Here is a 16,861-nt window from a genome sequence, read left to right as displayed (position 1 = left end):
CAATTAATAGAAATCGGGTTAGAATTAGACGTTGTGTTAATTTAGCCAATTAATGCATGAATTCATAATACTCTGATTCACCTGACTCCTGTGATGAGATCTCGTGGAATGACAGAGGAGGAGTGGCTTCAAAGGGGATTAGGATACTGATGAGTAGGGTTCAAAACTGCAACCCGGTCACCCAGTCCATGCAAGGTAAGCCATACCTCCTCTCTTTTCGTTGCTTCCTTCTGTGTTGTCCCTTCTGATCCAACTTATGCGTGAGGTGGGCTGTGAGTGTGTTGATGACTGAAAGTGGGCTTTCTCTAGTGAGACCTCCACATCCCACTGGGCACGCACTGGTCGATTCAACGTTGTTTCCACATTTCAACAAAGCTATGTCGATCCAACGTGGACCAGATGTTAAATTGACGTCCGTGCCCAGTGGGATTCCTCTCTGTTCACACTAAGGGTTAGCTAATTATTCAGCAGCGGAAAGTGAGGGGGAGGGTTGGCAAGTAGGGAGGGTTTAGTCTCGTGAAAATGTGCGTGCGCTGGTGTGTGAGACGAACTGTGCTGGAAGGTGTGGAACAGTTTTATGGCGAGAGAGGTGGCATCAAGAAGGAGAAGTGTAAGTGAAGAAAAGGAAGAATATCTCCATCCTGATTGGAGACTGACAAGCTTCAGATGTAAGTATAGCCATGTTATTATGCCATTGACATGTCTTTAATCTACCTTTGCATGCTGAAATAGTATAGGAAATAGCTTCTACTTTTTACATGCTTACATTGTTGGTTTCAACTGTGGTTTCATGATAACAGTGCAGTAAATTGTCTTCTCCCTTTTTAAAAAGCTTAAGATGTTGCGGAGCATTCTGATGTTTGACTGACTGAATTGTGTCGATTTCATTGGAACTGTTTAGATTCCATAATTACATCAGAGGGGATTGGGTTAAATATATGTGGCATGTGTTTTCTATCATCTGATTCGCATGCCCCTCTTCACCTCATGATGTCCTGGAACGATCAGAGTTGTTTTATTGAGCTCTCTCTCTGTACACTGCAGTTTATAATTATTTAGTGTAAGCGGATGTTAATATTTTGTCTTTATACGTTTTATTTTGTCTTTATACATTTTATACATCTCAAGCACCTTGAGGGTGCAAGGCCCACTGGAATATGGTACAGTTAATCCGCTTCATCAAACAATTTGCTGTATATTTGCCATCTAATGAAGGCACTCTCTCAAAGCGCCTGACTACATTTCCAGAAGCTTTTATGTGTGTAGCTACAGTACACGTACATGTCAGAAAGGCTAAGTAAAGATGGTCTCAGCCCAAGTGCCATGGGTTTTGTCTCACAGCTTGACCTGTTCTGCCCGTTGCTATGCAACGCAAAGCCCACCTCGAGGCATTACCTCCGCTCAGCCTCTCCTGGGCTTATAGACATGAGTTGCATTCTCTATGAAAGGTTCAAGAGTCCACCCTCCCACCCCCCGCCTCCATACGTGCAAATCATTTGTTTTGTAGTGGATTTAGGCTTTGTTCTTATCCCTTTTTGCACTTTTCTCAACTCAACCACCATGTTTCAGAGCTGTTTTTGATTTTCAATATGAGCACTAGTGTAAGGGTTTTCTTCTGGTGAAAGAGAGGCGGACCAAAATGCAGCGTGGTGGTTATTCATGTTTAATTTATAAAGACACTATACATGAACAGACTAAACAAAACAAGAAAAGTGAAAACCTAAACAGTCCTATCTGGTGCAAACACAGAGACAGAAACAATCACCCACAAAACCCAACACAAAACAGGCTACCTAAATATGGTTCCCAATCAGAGACAATGACTAACACCTGCCTCTGATTGAGAACCGTATCAGGCCAAACATAGAAATAGACAAACCAGACACACAACATAGAATGCCCACCCAGCTCACGTCCTGACCAACACTAAAACAAGGAAAACACACACGAACGATGGTCAGAACGTAACAACTAGGTTGTTGACTTTTCTTCACGAATAGACACTTGTTGTGTTTGTTGTTACTTTTTCATAGTCCAGTGTGATTTAGTTAGTATTATTTTGAAACACATGGACACATGAATGTATTTGTTAAAAATATTAATATAAAGTGCCAATCATGAAATACATTTCCCCTTGATGAGTGATGGTGAGAGTGATGGAGAGTAATGAGTGGATATGACAACAGTGGTTGAATGATAATGAGAGGAGGACATGTTTGAGTGTCATCAGCTGCATAGTAAATACCCATTTCATTAGCCTAGTACAAAAGGAGGAACGAAAGGAGAGATACAACATCTGATGGACGTGGGCATTGATTTCCATCAGTATTCATTTCATTATGATCACACAGATTTCTTGTTGTTTATAAGAGGACATACTGTATTGCAAAATCTTTTAAAATGGGTACAGTGTGTCTATGGTTATTTATCTGTTTTTCTGTCTTCATAACTAAATTAGAAATAGTTTATATTACAGTGAATTCATTTTTATGACAGTCATCTTTGTGTGTCCTAGGATGTTGCTGAGCCTTCTTTCTGGTTTGATCATGGGAGCGACTGTCCTCTTTGTTCTTTACCGCTGGGTGATCCCCATGGCTGTGCAGTATCATGGAGGACTGGCACTACTGTGGCATGATGTCATCGTGGAGCGTGCACTGGACACCTTGACCCGGACTTCACGTCCTCAAGTGAGCTCTCTAAACAGATGTATAGTTCAGTCTTTGGTGTTCACCATTGTTACTATAGTATTGTGGTTCTTCCAGAGACCTGTCATGAAAGGTATAACGACAGCGTTTCCCTTTGAGAGTTTTCAGAGTGAAATGACAGGGTGTGTGCCATCCTCTTAATGCAAACAACGCAATTATCACAACATATTAGTTGTAATATATATATTCTTTTAAATGGGGGGGGGGCTTGGCTTCCACAGAGATTTTACCAATGCACCGCTACTGATTTTTGCATGAGTTAATATTAAAACTATGTGAGAGGTTATAGACCTACAGTACCAGTCAAAAGTTTGCATACACCTAGTCATTCAATCGGTTTTATTTATACTATTTTCCACATTTTAGAATAATAGTGAAGACACCAAAACTATGAAATAACACATAAGGAATCATGTAGTAACCAAAAAAAGTGTTGAACAAATGAAAATATATTTTAGATTTTAGTTTCTTCAAAGTAGCCACCTTTTGCTCAGTGTTCATTATAAGAATGAACACTGAACAAACCAAAATAACAAAACAACATGTGAAGCTATACAAATGTGTGCTGACAGGCAACGACACATAGACAAGAATCAACGAACACAAAAGGGAAAACGGCTACCTAAATATGATCCCCAATCAGAGACAACAATAAACAGCTGCCTCTGATTGGGAACCATATCAGGCCACCATAGACATAAATATTACCTAGACCTACAAAACCCCTAGACATACAAAAACCCTAAACAATACAAAAACATGCATACCCACCCTCGTCACACCCTGACCTAACCAAAATATAAAGAAAACAGAGATATCTAAGGTCAGAGCGTGACAATAGTGGACTGTAAAGAGACACGCACACACACCCATTGCCACGCATGCATGCACGTACACACACACACACACACATTGTATTTGTGATATTGTATTGGTGTAATGTTGTACATGTTATATTGTACATTTGTTATGGTGGACCAGTGTAAATGTGTATAGTGCACAATGTATTGTGTGATGTGTTGTTTTATTTATGATGTAGAGTAGACTATTGTTTTGTTGTGATGTGTCGCTTTATTCTTGTTTGGACGCCAGGAAGAGAAGCAGCTGCCTTGGCAGCAGCTCATTTGGATCCTAATAAAATAGTAAATACTAAATGTAATGTAGGCATCATCGTAGGTACAATACCATCCTTAATTTTTCCCTCTGAAATATCTAGCGTATTCTGAAGGCAGTGCAGACGAAAGCCACTGTAGGAGACCCCCAGAGTGTGATCACAGCCATCGACCACTTCTGCAGACATAGAGAATGGGCCATGAATGTGGGGGATGAGAAAGGTACTCTACGTGTGCTTTGAATGGGTTATTAATAATAATAACAAATGCCATTTAGCAGACGCTTTTATCCAAAGCGACTTAGTCATGTGTGCATAGATTTTATAATCAGGTGGCCTCAGATAACCAGCTAAATGAGAATTAAAGTCTTTAATTGATCTTTACCCTATCATCAGTCTGCCTGATATTTAAAACCTAAATAATATATAAATATATACACATATATATATATACACATATATATATATATATATATATATATATATATATATATATATATATATATATATATATATATATATATATATACACACATATATACATATATATATACACAAACACAGTATATAGTAAATATTTTGTATGTTTATTGGATAGATAGAGGTGAAAGGTAGGGGAGAGAGCTGAAAGAGCAGTCAGATTGAATTAACCCATGTTGCAGCCGTATATACAGGATGTGTTCTTAGACCTCTAGACCACCCCAGGCCACATGTCTGCCTGGTCTTGACTGTGTCCACATCTTCGTGTGTGTGTCTATATATTGTGACTTCATTACAGGCTCCATTCTGGACTCGGTGGTCAATGAAGTGAGTCCAGTCACTGTCTTGGAGTTAGGCACTTACTGTGGCTACTCAACAGTACGCATAGCCCGCCTATTACCCCCTGGAGCCTGTGTCATTACCTTGGAGTTCAACCCAGATTATGCTGCCATTGCTCGTCAAGTCATCAAATGGTCAGGACTGGAAGATAAGGTAAAAGGAGATTAGGATAGATGAATATAATTACATCTGATGATGAACGTGATGTACATTCATGTAAATATGGGTGGGTAGTAGATGTTAAAAGATACGGGTCAGTTGTAAACTCAGAAGCTTAGATGAGATCTCATTACTGTTGTCCAGGTGCAGCTAGTGGAGGGAGCCTCAGGAGACTGGATCCCTTGGATGAAGGAGCATTTCGGGGTCCAGGCGTTTGACTTAGTTTTCCTGGACCACTGGAAAGAGCGCTACCTTCCTGACACAAAACTGCTGGAGGTAAGTAAGATAACTAGTCTGATCATCCTGTGATGATAGTGAAGCATTGATAGTCCTACACTCTTACCCCGATATGAATAAACAAAACACATGTCAATTCTCTCTTTTCTCCCTCTTTCTCCCATTCCCCTAACTATATATCTTCCCATCTCCCATCTCCCTAACTATGTCTCTTCCCATCTCCCTCTCTTTCTCCCATTCCCCCAACTATATCTCTTCCTATATCCCTCTCTCTCTAGGAGTGTGGTCTCATACAGAAAGGCACAGTGCTGCTGGCAGACAATGTAATCTGTCCAGGAACCCCTGACTATCTGGAGTATGTCCGCAACAGCCCTCACTACAACAGCCAGTACTACAGATCCCACCTGGAGTACACTAAAGCAGAGGACGGCTTGGAGAAGTCTGTGTTCTTAGGGTACTAGCCAAACATTGAACCTCTTGTTTTAAAACACTGTAACTCTCTTTGTAATGTATTTTTTTGTTTGTTTCAATTTAAGCGCTGCCTTACATCTGAGTTATGACATACTGTAACTTACTGTGCTAAGCATTTCTTGCCCTGTATATTTATCTAGAGTAAACCAATATGTCTTTGAAAAGTATTTCTGTGTGTTTTGACTTTGTCACAATGCTATCTAGCTATGCAAATTGTTAAAATGTCAGGTCTTGACAGTTACATTTAGTGCTGTCAGTTTTACCGCTGCCGGATTACGGTAGTGTGATGTCAAACATGGATCTAATACACTAGGTGGCAGTAGTGTGCCTTTTTAGAGATTCCAATCAAACAACTGAAAAGCAGCTTGCAAAGTGGCCCCATCATATCTTCATAGCATGTATGTTCTTTCAGCTACAGGCAGGCAGAAAACAGACTAAAATCTCACACCATATCTAGCAACTGGAAATAATTATTTATGTTTTGTTATGAATCTGTATCAGGTCTCCATTTAGTTATTAAATATTATGTGAGAAAGGTCTGTTGCACCAAAATCGTTGATTTGATCAAATCCAATGGGTATCGAACAGATCACGAAAATATCAATTTACGCCGTGGATTAACAGTACTATTTAATGTGACTGATCCTGGGGATGCTATAGAAAATGATTTTGTCTATACAGCAGAGAAACAGATGCATCTTTTTTAATTTCCATGTGATTGTGTGAATCACTATTGTTTTAGTTGAACATGTTTCAGTAGTTAGAACATGATATTCTACAGGTGTGTATGAGAATGTATTCTCATGTCGCTGCCTTTCTAATCTCCCCTGCAAAGTGAGGGAGTTCCATCATAAAAGGGGGAGGGTACTACATATAGTACAGCTGCATACAAATATAAAGGCTAGTCCACCTAGGGATTTCTTCACAGACGGGCGTATGATAATCTCAATCCGTGCCCATTAGTGCACTGAGAGAGAAGAGGGTTCAACAGAGAGAGCGAGGCAGAGACATAAACAGAGAGCAAGTGGGAGAGAACTTTAAAGGGATTTGGCAGTAATTTGTAGAATCTCAGTGGCATAATATGGTGTTTTTTCTACTTTTCCGTGATTCAGACAATGCTATACACTAAAGACTCGAAAGCCAAAATGTTCGATCTTTTTTTGCTAACTAAAAAAAATGTTATGTTATTGAAGGATTTGAGTCCATTCCAGTTATTTTTTAGAAAATACATATAATGTCTGAGATGTTAATGGATTTACTTTTTGCTAAAACAATGAAGAATCTGGCACTGAACCTCATCACATATTGAATATGGGAATAGACCTGTTTGGGAGTGTTGGAGTGATGGGTCAAATCAAGACTGGTCCAAATGGAATGTTCAGGTAAGCAGTCAATTCTTATATTTATTACACCCATAAACCTCTTTTCAGATTTCAAGTACCTAGGTCACATTTGACTCTTTTATTATATGTGTCATATACATGTTAAACTTGCTACCCATACTGTGTATTGAACATGTCATCTCTGTGAGGCATATCTCTATTTCAATTCATTGCATCATTTGTGTAAACTTCATGCCAGTATCCAATGCAGTTTTTTCATTGTTTGCACAATATTGATATGTTGCATCAAATTATAGAATATAATGTTTGGTTGGATGCTAATCATACAACTAAGATTAAAATCTGTTTTGCAAAAAAACGTGAACAGATACAACTTTAATTAAACTTACTCGGTGGAACATCATATTTGTAATTTCAATATCTTTAGTCAGATTTGTCTTAAACCAAATCTTTTACATCATATGCCATTTTTCAATACTGTCATAACTTAATTGGATGACACAGTGAAATTGGAAGGAAAGTAAGCTGGATAGGCAGTCAAACGGAGCTATAAATATTTCAGTATATATTTATATTCTTAGCTTCATATTAGGATGAAATGAATCAGGATAAGACTTGATCTTTGCGTAACACATATTTGTATCTTGATCAAGCCCCTTAATTCTATTTCTCACCCCAATGTTTCCCTTATGTTTCCTTAAACATAAATAGTATTACAGAACATAAAAAAACATTCATAAAACACATATCTGTCCATGTTAGCTTTTGTGCAATATTTATGAGATGTTATCACTATGCTCTTTGCTGCTCTCTTGGCTGTGTTTTACTTGTCTAACCATGCAGATACCCTTTACTTAGAAGACTCTTTGCTGTGGAGTTTGAGTGTGACTATGTTTAAGTCTAGAAGCAGTAGATCTTCTCTTCCACAGACATATTTTTATTCCCATTTTAAGATTGTGGTGAAGAACTGAAGTGGCATGTCCTTTATTGTCCGATTGAATGATAATGTTTGGTAATATGCCATTGATGCCAAGTCATACTGTATAGTAATTTCTGATGTCATGGTAAGAGCGCTTGCAGATCCATTTGTATGATTAACAGTTATTTTATTCACTCAGTGTTAGTCTAAAATTGATGTAACAAAAGCTATAACTGAACTTAAACCAAAGACCAACATGTCCTCATTACTGTTCACAGGTATCACATGTAGAGGGAGAAGCCTGGTACTTTAACACTGGATACAGGAACCTTTGGTGGCCAGAATCATGATATCACAGTGCCACACATCACAGTTCTGCTGTCAATTTGGTCCACTGTTTGGATGCCATGTAACTACATTGCTCAGGTTACTGTGGATGCTGTTTCTGGGTCTAAGTTCATATGCATGGGCTCAGCAGAGCACACAACCACACTCCATCAAGATCAAGGGGGACATCACCCTGGGTGGCCTGTTTCCAGTGCACTCCCGTGGGCCAGCCGGTGTGCCCTGTGGGGAGATCAAGAGGGAGAAGGGGATCCACCGAATGGAGGCCATGCTGTATGCGCTGGATCAGATCAACAGTGACCCTGACCTCCTTCCTAACATCACCCTGGGGGCCATGGTCCTGGACACCTGCTCCAGAGACACCTACGCTCTGGAGCAGTCACTCACCTTCGTCCAGGCCCTCATCCAGAAGGATAACTCAGACGTGCGTTGCTCCAACAATGAGCCACCCATTATTCGCAAACCAGAGAGGGTGGTGGGAGTAATCGGAGCATCAGGCAGCTCTGTGTCCATCATGGTGGCCAACGTGCTGAGACTCTTTGCGGTGAGACTCCTTCCTGTGCTGTGCATTTTTAGCCCTCCCTATACTATAATCCCATGCTGAATTCTCATCCTCACACACATTTTCTTCATCAGAGTTAATATACAGTACCAGTCAAAAGTTTGGACACACCTACTTATTCAAGGGTTTTTCTTAATTTGTACTATTTTTTACACTGTAAAATAGTAGTGAAGACATCAAAACTATGTCGTAACCAAAAAAGTGTTAAACAGAATATCAAAATATATTTGAAATTTTTCAAAGCAGCCACTCTTTTCCTTGATGACAGCTTTGCATACTCTCAACCAGCTTCATGAGGTAGTTACCTGGAATGCATTTCAATGAACAGGTGTGCCTTAAAAGTCAAAAGTTCACCATTGTTACTATGGTATTGTGATTCTTCCAGAGGCCTGCCATGAAAGGTATTACAACAGCGTTTCCCTTTGAGAATTTTCAGAGTGCAATGACAGTGTGTGTCATCCCTTTAATGCAAACAACGCAATTATCACAACATGTAAGTTGTAATATGTTTTTTTTTTTTTTGGGGGGCTTGACTTCCACAGTGATTTTACCAATGCACAGCTACTGATTTTTGCATGAGTTAATATTTAAAATATATGAGAGGTTACAGACTTACAGTACCAGTCAAAAGTTTGCACACGCCTACTCATTCAAGGGTTTTTCTTTATTTTTACTATTTTCTACATTGTAGGATAATAGTGAGGACATCAAAACTATGAAATAACACATAAGGAATCATGTAGTAACCAAATAAGTGTTAAACAAATGAAAATATATTTTAGATTTTAGTTTCTTCAAAGTAGCCACCCTTTGCCTTGAAGACAGCTTTGCACACTCTTAGCATTCTCTCAACCAGCTACCTGTAATGAATTTCAATTAACAGGTGTCACTTGTTTAGAGTTTATTTGTGGAATTTCTTTCCTTCATGCATTTGAACCAATCAGTTGTGCTGTGACAAGGTAGGGGTAGTATACAGAAGATAGACATATTTGGTAAAAGACCAAGTCCGTATTATGGCAAGAACAGCTCAAATAAGCAAAGTGAAACGACAGTCCATCATTACTTTAATGCAGGCTTTGGCAACTCCAGTTCTCGAGGGCCTGATTGGTGTCACACTTTTTCTCCATCCCCCACAGCTGATTAATCAAATTGCATTCTAAACTGATGATCATGATTAGGTGATTATTGAAGTCAGGTGTGTTAGCTGGGTCTGGGGCAAAACTGTGACACCATTCAGGCCCTTGAGGACTGGAATTGCCCACCCCTGCTTTAAGGCATTAATGTCAGTCAATCTGGAAAATTTCAAGAACTTTGAAAGTTTCTTCAATTGCAGTCGCAAAAACCATCAAGCGCAATGATAAAACTGCCACTCATGAGGACCGCCACAGGAAAGGAAGACCCAGAGTTACCTCTGCTGCAGAGTTCATTAGATTTACCAGCCTCAGAAATCGGCAATTAACTGCACCTCAATGCTGTCATCATGGCAAAGGGTGGCTACTTTTAAGAATCTCAAATATAAAATATATTTTTAATTGTTTAAAACTTTTTTGGATACTACATTAATCCATATGTGTTATTTCATAGTTTTTATGTCTTTACTATTATTCAACAATGTAGAAGATAGTAAAAAAAACAACAACACTTGGATGAGTAGGGGTGTCCAAACTTTTGACTGGTCCTGTAGTTTAGAAAACATTAAGAAAAAACATTGAGAACATTAAGAAACATTAAGAAACAACAGTACTTCAGAATTTCAGTACTTCAGCATAAGCTTTCCTCATGATTCTATTTAAAGTAATCTACTCATTGTGTTAAGAATGTTAAGAAATAATGTTCTTCTGTGGGAATTTCAGTACTTCAGCATAACGTTCCCTACAGGGTTCTTCATTGTTCTATTTTAAAGTCATGATCTCAAATTGTTCAGAGAACGTTAAGAAAACTATCCATAAAAAAACACAATAAAACTTTAATTACGTTCAGAGAACGTTCTAAGAATGTTATATAAAAACATATACATTCCTTTCTCAGCATCAACAAAACTCTGTCTATCCTCTAATTTGAATCAACTAAAATAAACAGCTTTGCACACTTAAGAAAACATGGCATGGTAGCTCTATTCTGGTGGTGCAGTGGTCTAATTCCACAGATAGAGACCAGAAGATTATAAGTGTGAATCTCAATTATGCTGTTTCACAATAAAAAATAAATGTGCTTGCAGGAAACGTATGATTTTGTTCCCCCAACCAATGTGAAACCAAAAACATATGTTCCCATAACTTCCAAAGAACCAAATGTGCTAAAACAATATTGTGGAAAAAAAATAATATGTGGCTTTCGGACACAAGTGACAAATGACACGTAAAGAAAAACACAATATATTGTTATATCTTTCACATGAGTCAGACACGTGGTTTTAGGACATGTGAAGTTCCACATGGATTTTCACATGCAATCAAGTTAATCGTAGGATTTGCTGTGATTAATTAAGATTAATTGAAATTTCAGAGTTTGCTCATTGTGCTGTAATTTTAGGATTTAGTTTTTATATTTAAAGCATTAAACAATACTGATGTTTTTGTCCAGAGTAACGGTTAGCAAAATTAGGTAAATTGATATAGTACACGTTCTTAACCTCAATGTCAATGCCATTGTTGTTTTTAGCTGTATAGATTATGTAAAAGTATATATTTACATTCAGTCCAATAGCAAACATTTTCACATATTTTCACATACACTGAACAAAAATATAAATGCAACATGTAAAGTGTTGGTCCCGTGTTTCATGATCTGAAATAAAAGAACCCAGACATTTTTCATACACACAAAAAGCAAAGCCAATTTCTTTAAAACGTTGTACACAAATTTGTTTACATCCCTGTTAGTGAGCATTTCTCCTTTACCAAGATAATCCATCCACCTGGCAGGTATGGCATATCAAGAAGCTGAAGCATGATCATTACACAGGTGCACCTTGAGCTGGGGACAATAAAAGCCACTCTATTATGTGCAATTTTGTCACACAACACAATGCCACAGATGTCTCAAGTTTTGAGGGAGCGTGCAATTGGCATACTGACTGTCAACCATAGCTGTTGCCAGATAATTGCATGTTCATTTCTCTATCATAAGCCACCTCCAAAGTCATTTTAGAGAATTTGGCAGTACGTCCAACCGGTCTCACAACAGCAGACCACGTGTAACTATGCCAGCCCAGGACCTCCACATTCAGCTTCTTCACTTGCGGGATCATCTGAGACGAGCCACCTGGACAGCTGAAGAAACTGTGGGTTTGCACAACAAACTGTCAGAAACCGTCTCAGGAAAGCTCATCTGCGTGCTTGTCATTGTCACCAGGGTCTTTACCTGACTGCAGTTCAATATCATAACCAACTTCAGTGGGCAAATGCTCACCTTCGATGCCCCGGAGAAGTAGGTTCTTCTCGGATGAATCCCGGTTACTGGGCAGATGGCTGACAGAATGTGTGGTGTCGTTTGGGCGAGAGGTTTGCTGATGTCAACGTTGTGAACAGAGTGCCCCATGGTGGTGGATTGGGTTGTGGTATGGGCAGGCATAAGCTACAGACAACAAACACAATTGCATTTTATCAATGGCAATTTGAATGCACAGAGATACTGTGACGAGATCCTGAGACCCATTGTCGTGCCGCCATCCCCTCATGTTTCATCATGATAATGTATGGCCCCATGTTGCAAGGATCTGTAAACAATTGGCGCAAGTAAGATGGAGCCGGAGAGGATGGCTGCCGTTTCATGGGCTCTTAACCAAACGTGCAATTTTGTTCGTTTTTTTCACATTTTTTGTAACTTATTTTGTACATAATGTTGCTGCTACCGTCTATGACCAAAAAGAGCTTCTGGAAATCAGAACAGCGATTTCTCACTTTGAACTGGACAAATAATTTATTTTGAATGAGTCGAACGAGAGGGATTTACTCCAGACACTCGAACAGACCCTCATCCCCGTTATTCGCAGGAGAAAGAGACGGAAAAGATATCGCAGAAAGAGATTGAGTGGCTAATCTGCCCTTGCCATCCGTACTACTGCCAACGCACAATCGCTGGATACTAAATTGGACGAGCTAAAGGCACATATATCCTACCAACGGGTCATAAAAAACTGTAATATTTTATGTTTCACCAAGTCATGGCTGAACAACGACATGATTAACATACAGCTGGTAGGTTACACACTGCATTGGCAGGATAGAACATCAGCCTCTGGTAAGACAATGGGTGCGGTCTATGTATATTTGTAAACAACAGCTGGTGCACGATATCTAAGGAAGTCTCAAGGTTTTGCTCGCCTGAGGTAGAGTATCTCCTGATAAGCTGTAGACCACACTATCTGTATTTTTCGTAGCTGTCTACATACCACCACCACAGACCGATGCTTTCACTATAAGACCACACTCAATGAGCTGTATACCACTATAACCAAACAGGAAAATACACATCCAGAGGCAGCGTTCCTAGTGGCTGGGGACTTTAATGCAGGGAAACTTTTATCTGTTTTACCTCATTTCTATCAGCATGTTAAATGGGCAACCTGAAGGAAAAAAACACTAGACCACCTTTACTCCACACACAGAGACGCGTACAAAGCTCTCCCTCGCCCTCCATTTGGCAAATCTGACCATAATTATATTCTCCTGATTCCTGCTTACAAGCTAAAATTATAGCAGGAAGCACCAGTGACTCAGTGTCAATAAAAAAGGGGTCAGATAAAGCAGATGCTAAGCTACAGGACTGTTTTGCTAGCACAAACTAGAAAATGTTCCGGGATTCTTCCAATGGCATTGAGGAGCACAACACATCAGTCACTGGCTCCATCAATAAGTGGATCGATGATGTCGTCCCCACAGTGACTGTACGTACATACCCCAACCAGAAGCCATAGATCACAGGCACTGAGCTAAAAGGGTAGAGCTGTCGCTTTCAAGGAGCGGGACTCTAACACGGAAGCTTATAAGAAATCCCGCTACGCCCTCCGCCGAACCGTTAAACAGGCAATGTGTCAATACAGCTGTTACGTCCGTTGTTGGAATGAGACCAAGGCGCAGCGTGGTAAGCGTACATCTTTCTTTATTTTTATGAACACCAAAAAAAAAAAAAGATAAATGAACATAACGTTCTGCAGGCTAGACAATAACTGTACTAAAACAAGATCCAACAAAATAGGGTAGAAAACAGGCTGCCTAAGTATGATTCCCAATCAGAGACAACGATAGACTGCTGCCTCTGATTGGGAACCATACCTGGCCAACAAATAAATAGAAAACTATATTGCCCACCCAAATCACACCTTGATCTACCCAAAGAGAGAAATAAAAAGGCTCTCTAAGGTCAGGGCATGACAACAGGACTAAGTTCGAATCATCAAATCAAATTTTATTGGTCACATACACGTGATTAGCAGATGTTATTGTGGGTGTAGCGAAATGCTTGTGCTTCTAGCTCCGACAGTGCAGTAATATCAAAAAAGCAATATCTAACAAATTACACAACATATACTCAATTCACACAAATCTAAGTAGGAATGAATTAAGACTATATACATATGGATGAGCGATGTCAGAGCGGAATAGACTAAGATATAGTAGAATAGTATAGAAAACAGCAGTATATACATATGATATGAGTAATGCAAGATATGTAAACGGTATTAAGTGACTAAGATATCGTAGAATAATATAGAATACAGTGTATACATATGAGATGAGTAATGCAAGATGTGTAAACATTATTAAGTGACTAAGATATCGTAGAATAGTATAGAATACAGTATATACATATGAGATGAGTAATGCAACATATGTAAACATTATTAAAGTGACTAGTGTTCCATTCCTTAAAGTGGCCAGTGATTCCTAGTCTATGCCTATAGGCAGCAGCCTCTAATGTGCTAGTGATGGCTGTTTAAGAGTCTGATGGCCTTGAGATAGAAGCTGTTTTTCAGTCTCTCGGTCACAGCTTTGATGCACCTGTACTGACCTCGCAACTGTCTGTGTGGGTTGTCCATTTCAGTTTGTCAGTGATGTGTACACCAAGGAACCTGAAGCTTTTCACCTTCTCCACTGCGGTCCCGTAGACATAGATAGGGGGGGCACCCTCTGCTGTTTCCCAAAGTCCACTATCATCTCCTTTGTTTTGTTGACATCGAGTGAGAGGGTGTTTTCCTGGCACCACACTCCCAGAGCCCTCACCTCCTCCCTGTAGGCTGTCTTGTCATTGTTGGTAATCAAGCCTACAACTGTGTCGTCTGCAGACTTGATGATTGAGATGGAGGCGTGCTTGGCCACGCAGTCATGGGTGAACAGGGAGTACAGGAGGGGGCTAAGCACGCACCCTTGTGGGGCCCCAGTGTTGAGGATCAGTGGAGTGGAGGTGATGTTTCCTACCTTCACCACCTGTCGGTGGCCCGTCAGGAACTCCAGGACCCTGTTGCACAGGATGGGGTTCAGACACAGGGCCTCTTAATGATGAGCTTGGAGGGTACTATGGTGTTGAACGCTGAGCTATAGCCAATAAAAAGCATTCTTACGTAGGTATTCCTCTTGTCCAGGTGGGATAGGGCAGTGTGCAGAGTGACGGAGATTGGATAGTCTGTGGATCTATTGGGGCAGTAAGCAAATTGAAGTGAATCTCGGGTGGCAGGTAAAGTAGAGGTGATATGATTCTTGACTAGTCTCTCAAAGCACTTCATGATGACAGAGGTGAGTGCTACGGGGCGATAGTCATTAAGTTAATTTACCTTTGCCTTCTTGGGCACAGGAACAATGGTGGCCATATTGAAGCATGTGGGGACAGCAGATTGGGATAGGGAGAGATTGAATATTCCCGTAAACCCACAAACCAGCTGGTCTGCTCATGCTCTGATGACGCGGCTAGGGATACTGTCAGGGCCGGCAGCCTTGCAAGGGTTAATAAATCTTCTTCTGGATTGGTGTCCTTTCTATGGGACGGTTGAGCTAACGTAGGCTAATATGATTAGCATGTGGTTGTAAGTAACAAGAACATTTCCCAGGACATAGACATATCTAATATTGGCAGAAAGCTTAAAGTATTGTTAATATAACTGCACTGTCCAATTTACAGTAGCTATTACAGTGAAATAATACCATGCTATTGTTTGAGGAGAGTGCACAATTTTGAACATGAAAAGTTATTAATAATCAAATTAGGCACATTTGGGCAGTCTTTAAAAATGTTCAACATAAATACAATGGTTCATTGGATCAGTCTAAAACTTTGCACATACACTGATGCCATCTAGTGGCCAAAATCTAAATTGCACCTGGGCTGGAATAATACATTATGTCCTTTCTCTTGCATTTCAAAGATGAAATACAAAAAAAATACAAAAGAACGGTTGGTTTTTTATTTATTTGATCTTTTACCAGATCGATTGTGTTATATTCTACTACATTCCATTCACATGTCCATAAACTTGAAAGTGTTTCCTTTCAAATGTTACCAATAATAGAGAGCCCACAGTCCTTGGTAGTGGGCCGCGTCGGAGGCACTGTGTTATCCTCAAAGTGTGCGAAGAATGTGTTTAGCCTGTCCGGAAGCAAGACGTTGGTCTCTGCGATGTGGCTGATTTTGCTTTTGTAGTCCGTGAATGTCTGTAGTCCCTGCCTCATAGGTCTCGTGTCTGAGTCGTTGAATTGCGACTCCATTTTATCTCTATACTGACGTTTAGCTTGTTTGATTACCTTGCATAGTGAATAACTATACTGTTATATTCTGCCATATTACCAGTCACCTTGACATGGTTAAATGTGGTGGTTCGCGCTTTCAGATTCGGATGAATGTTACCATCTATCCACGGTTTCTGGTTAGGGTAGGTTTTAATAGTCACAGTGGGTACTACATCTCATATACACTTTCTTATGAACTCAGTCACCGTATCTGTGTATGCGTCTAGATGATTTTCGCAAGCTGCCTTGGACATATCCCAGTCCACATGATCAAAACAATCCTGAAGAGTGGATTCTGATTGTTCAGGCCAGTGTTGAATAGTACGAAGCACGGGCACTTCCTGTAAGTTACTGTCTATAGAACGGGAGGAGCAAGATGGAGTCGTGGTCAGATTTTCCAAAGGGAGTGAGTGGGAGGGCCTTGTAAGCATTCCAGAAGTTTGAATAGCAATGGTCGAGAGTCTTAGTA

At 39.9% G+C, this 16,861-nt stretch overlaps 2 protein-coding genes across 4 annotated transcripts in view; both read left to right on the top strand.

Moving 5' to 3' along the window:
* The first annotated feature begins 55 nt into the window (after positions 1 to 55).
* LOC118400093 (catechol O-methyltransferase B-like) lies at positions 56 to 5,669 on the top strand. Of its 2 annotated transcripts, none has more exons than XM_035796552.2 (6): positions 56 to 195; positions 2,516 to 2,687; positions 3,922 to 4,039; positions 4,595 to 4,788; positions 4,939 to 5,070; positions 5,310 to 5,669. In XM_035796552.2, the coding sequence occupies exons 2-6, from the start codon at positions 2,517 to 2,519 to the stop codon at positions 5,490 to 5,492; spliced, it is 798 nt and encodes a 265-aa protein (XP_035652445.1). In that variant the 5' UTR covers positions 56 to 195; position 2,516; the 3' UTR covers positions 5,493 to 5,669. The 2 variants fall into 2 exon arrangements, with proteins under 2 accessions (XP_035652445.1, XP_035652444.1); XM_035796551.1 differs by lacking the exon at positions 56 to 195 and adding an exon at positions 513 to 668.
* A 145-nt stretch (positions 5,670 to 5,814) lies between these two features.
* Positions 5,815 to 16,861, top strand: part of LOC118400091 (metabotropic glutamate receptor 6-like) — a 38,348-nt gene continuing 27,301 nt past the window's right edge. For both annotated transcript variants that reach the window (XR_004828969.2, XM_035796547.2), the window contains exons 1-2: positions 5,815 to 6,884; positions 8,043 to 8,653. Coding sequence is in view for 1 of the 2 variants with exons in the window: in XM_035796547.2 (XP_035652440.1) it covers positions 8,111 to 8,653 (543 nt within the window). In the remaining variant the exon portion in view is untranslated. The remainder of the gene's footprint in view (positions 6,885 to 8,042; positions 8,654 to 16,861) is intronic.

Source organism: Oncorhynchus keta, chromosome 21 (assembly GCF_023373465.1).
Source record: "Oncorhynchus keta strain PuntledgeMale-10-30-2019 chromosome 21, Oket_V2, whole genome shotgun sequence".
In the NCBI taxonomy this organism is placed as follows: domain Eukaryota; kingdom Metazoa; phylum Chordata; class Actinopteri; order Salmoniformes; family Salmonidae; genus Oncorhynchus; species Oncorhynchus keta.
The sequence above is the reverse complement of the archived record's forward strand: the minus strand, read 5'-3'. Positions and strand labels throughout refer to the sequence as shown.

Excerpts from the sequence above, each read along its gene's own strand:
- LOC118400093 (XM_035796551.1), top strand. Across the intron at positions 2,688-3,921 it reads CCCGGACTTCACGTCCTCAA|CGTATTCTGAAGGCAGTGCA; the intron begins GTGAGCTCTCTA and ends TGAAATATCTAG. Across the intron at positions 5,071-5,309 it reads CTGACACAAAACTGCTGGAG|GAGTGTGGTCTCATACAGAA; the intron begins GTAAGTAAGATA and ends CTCTCTCTCTAG.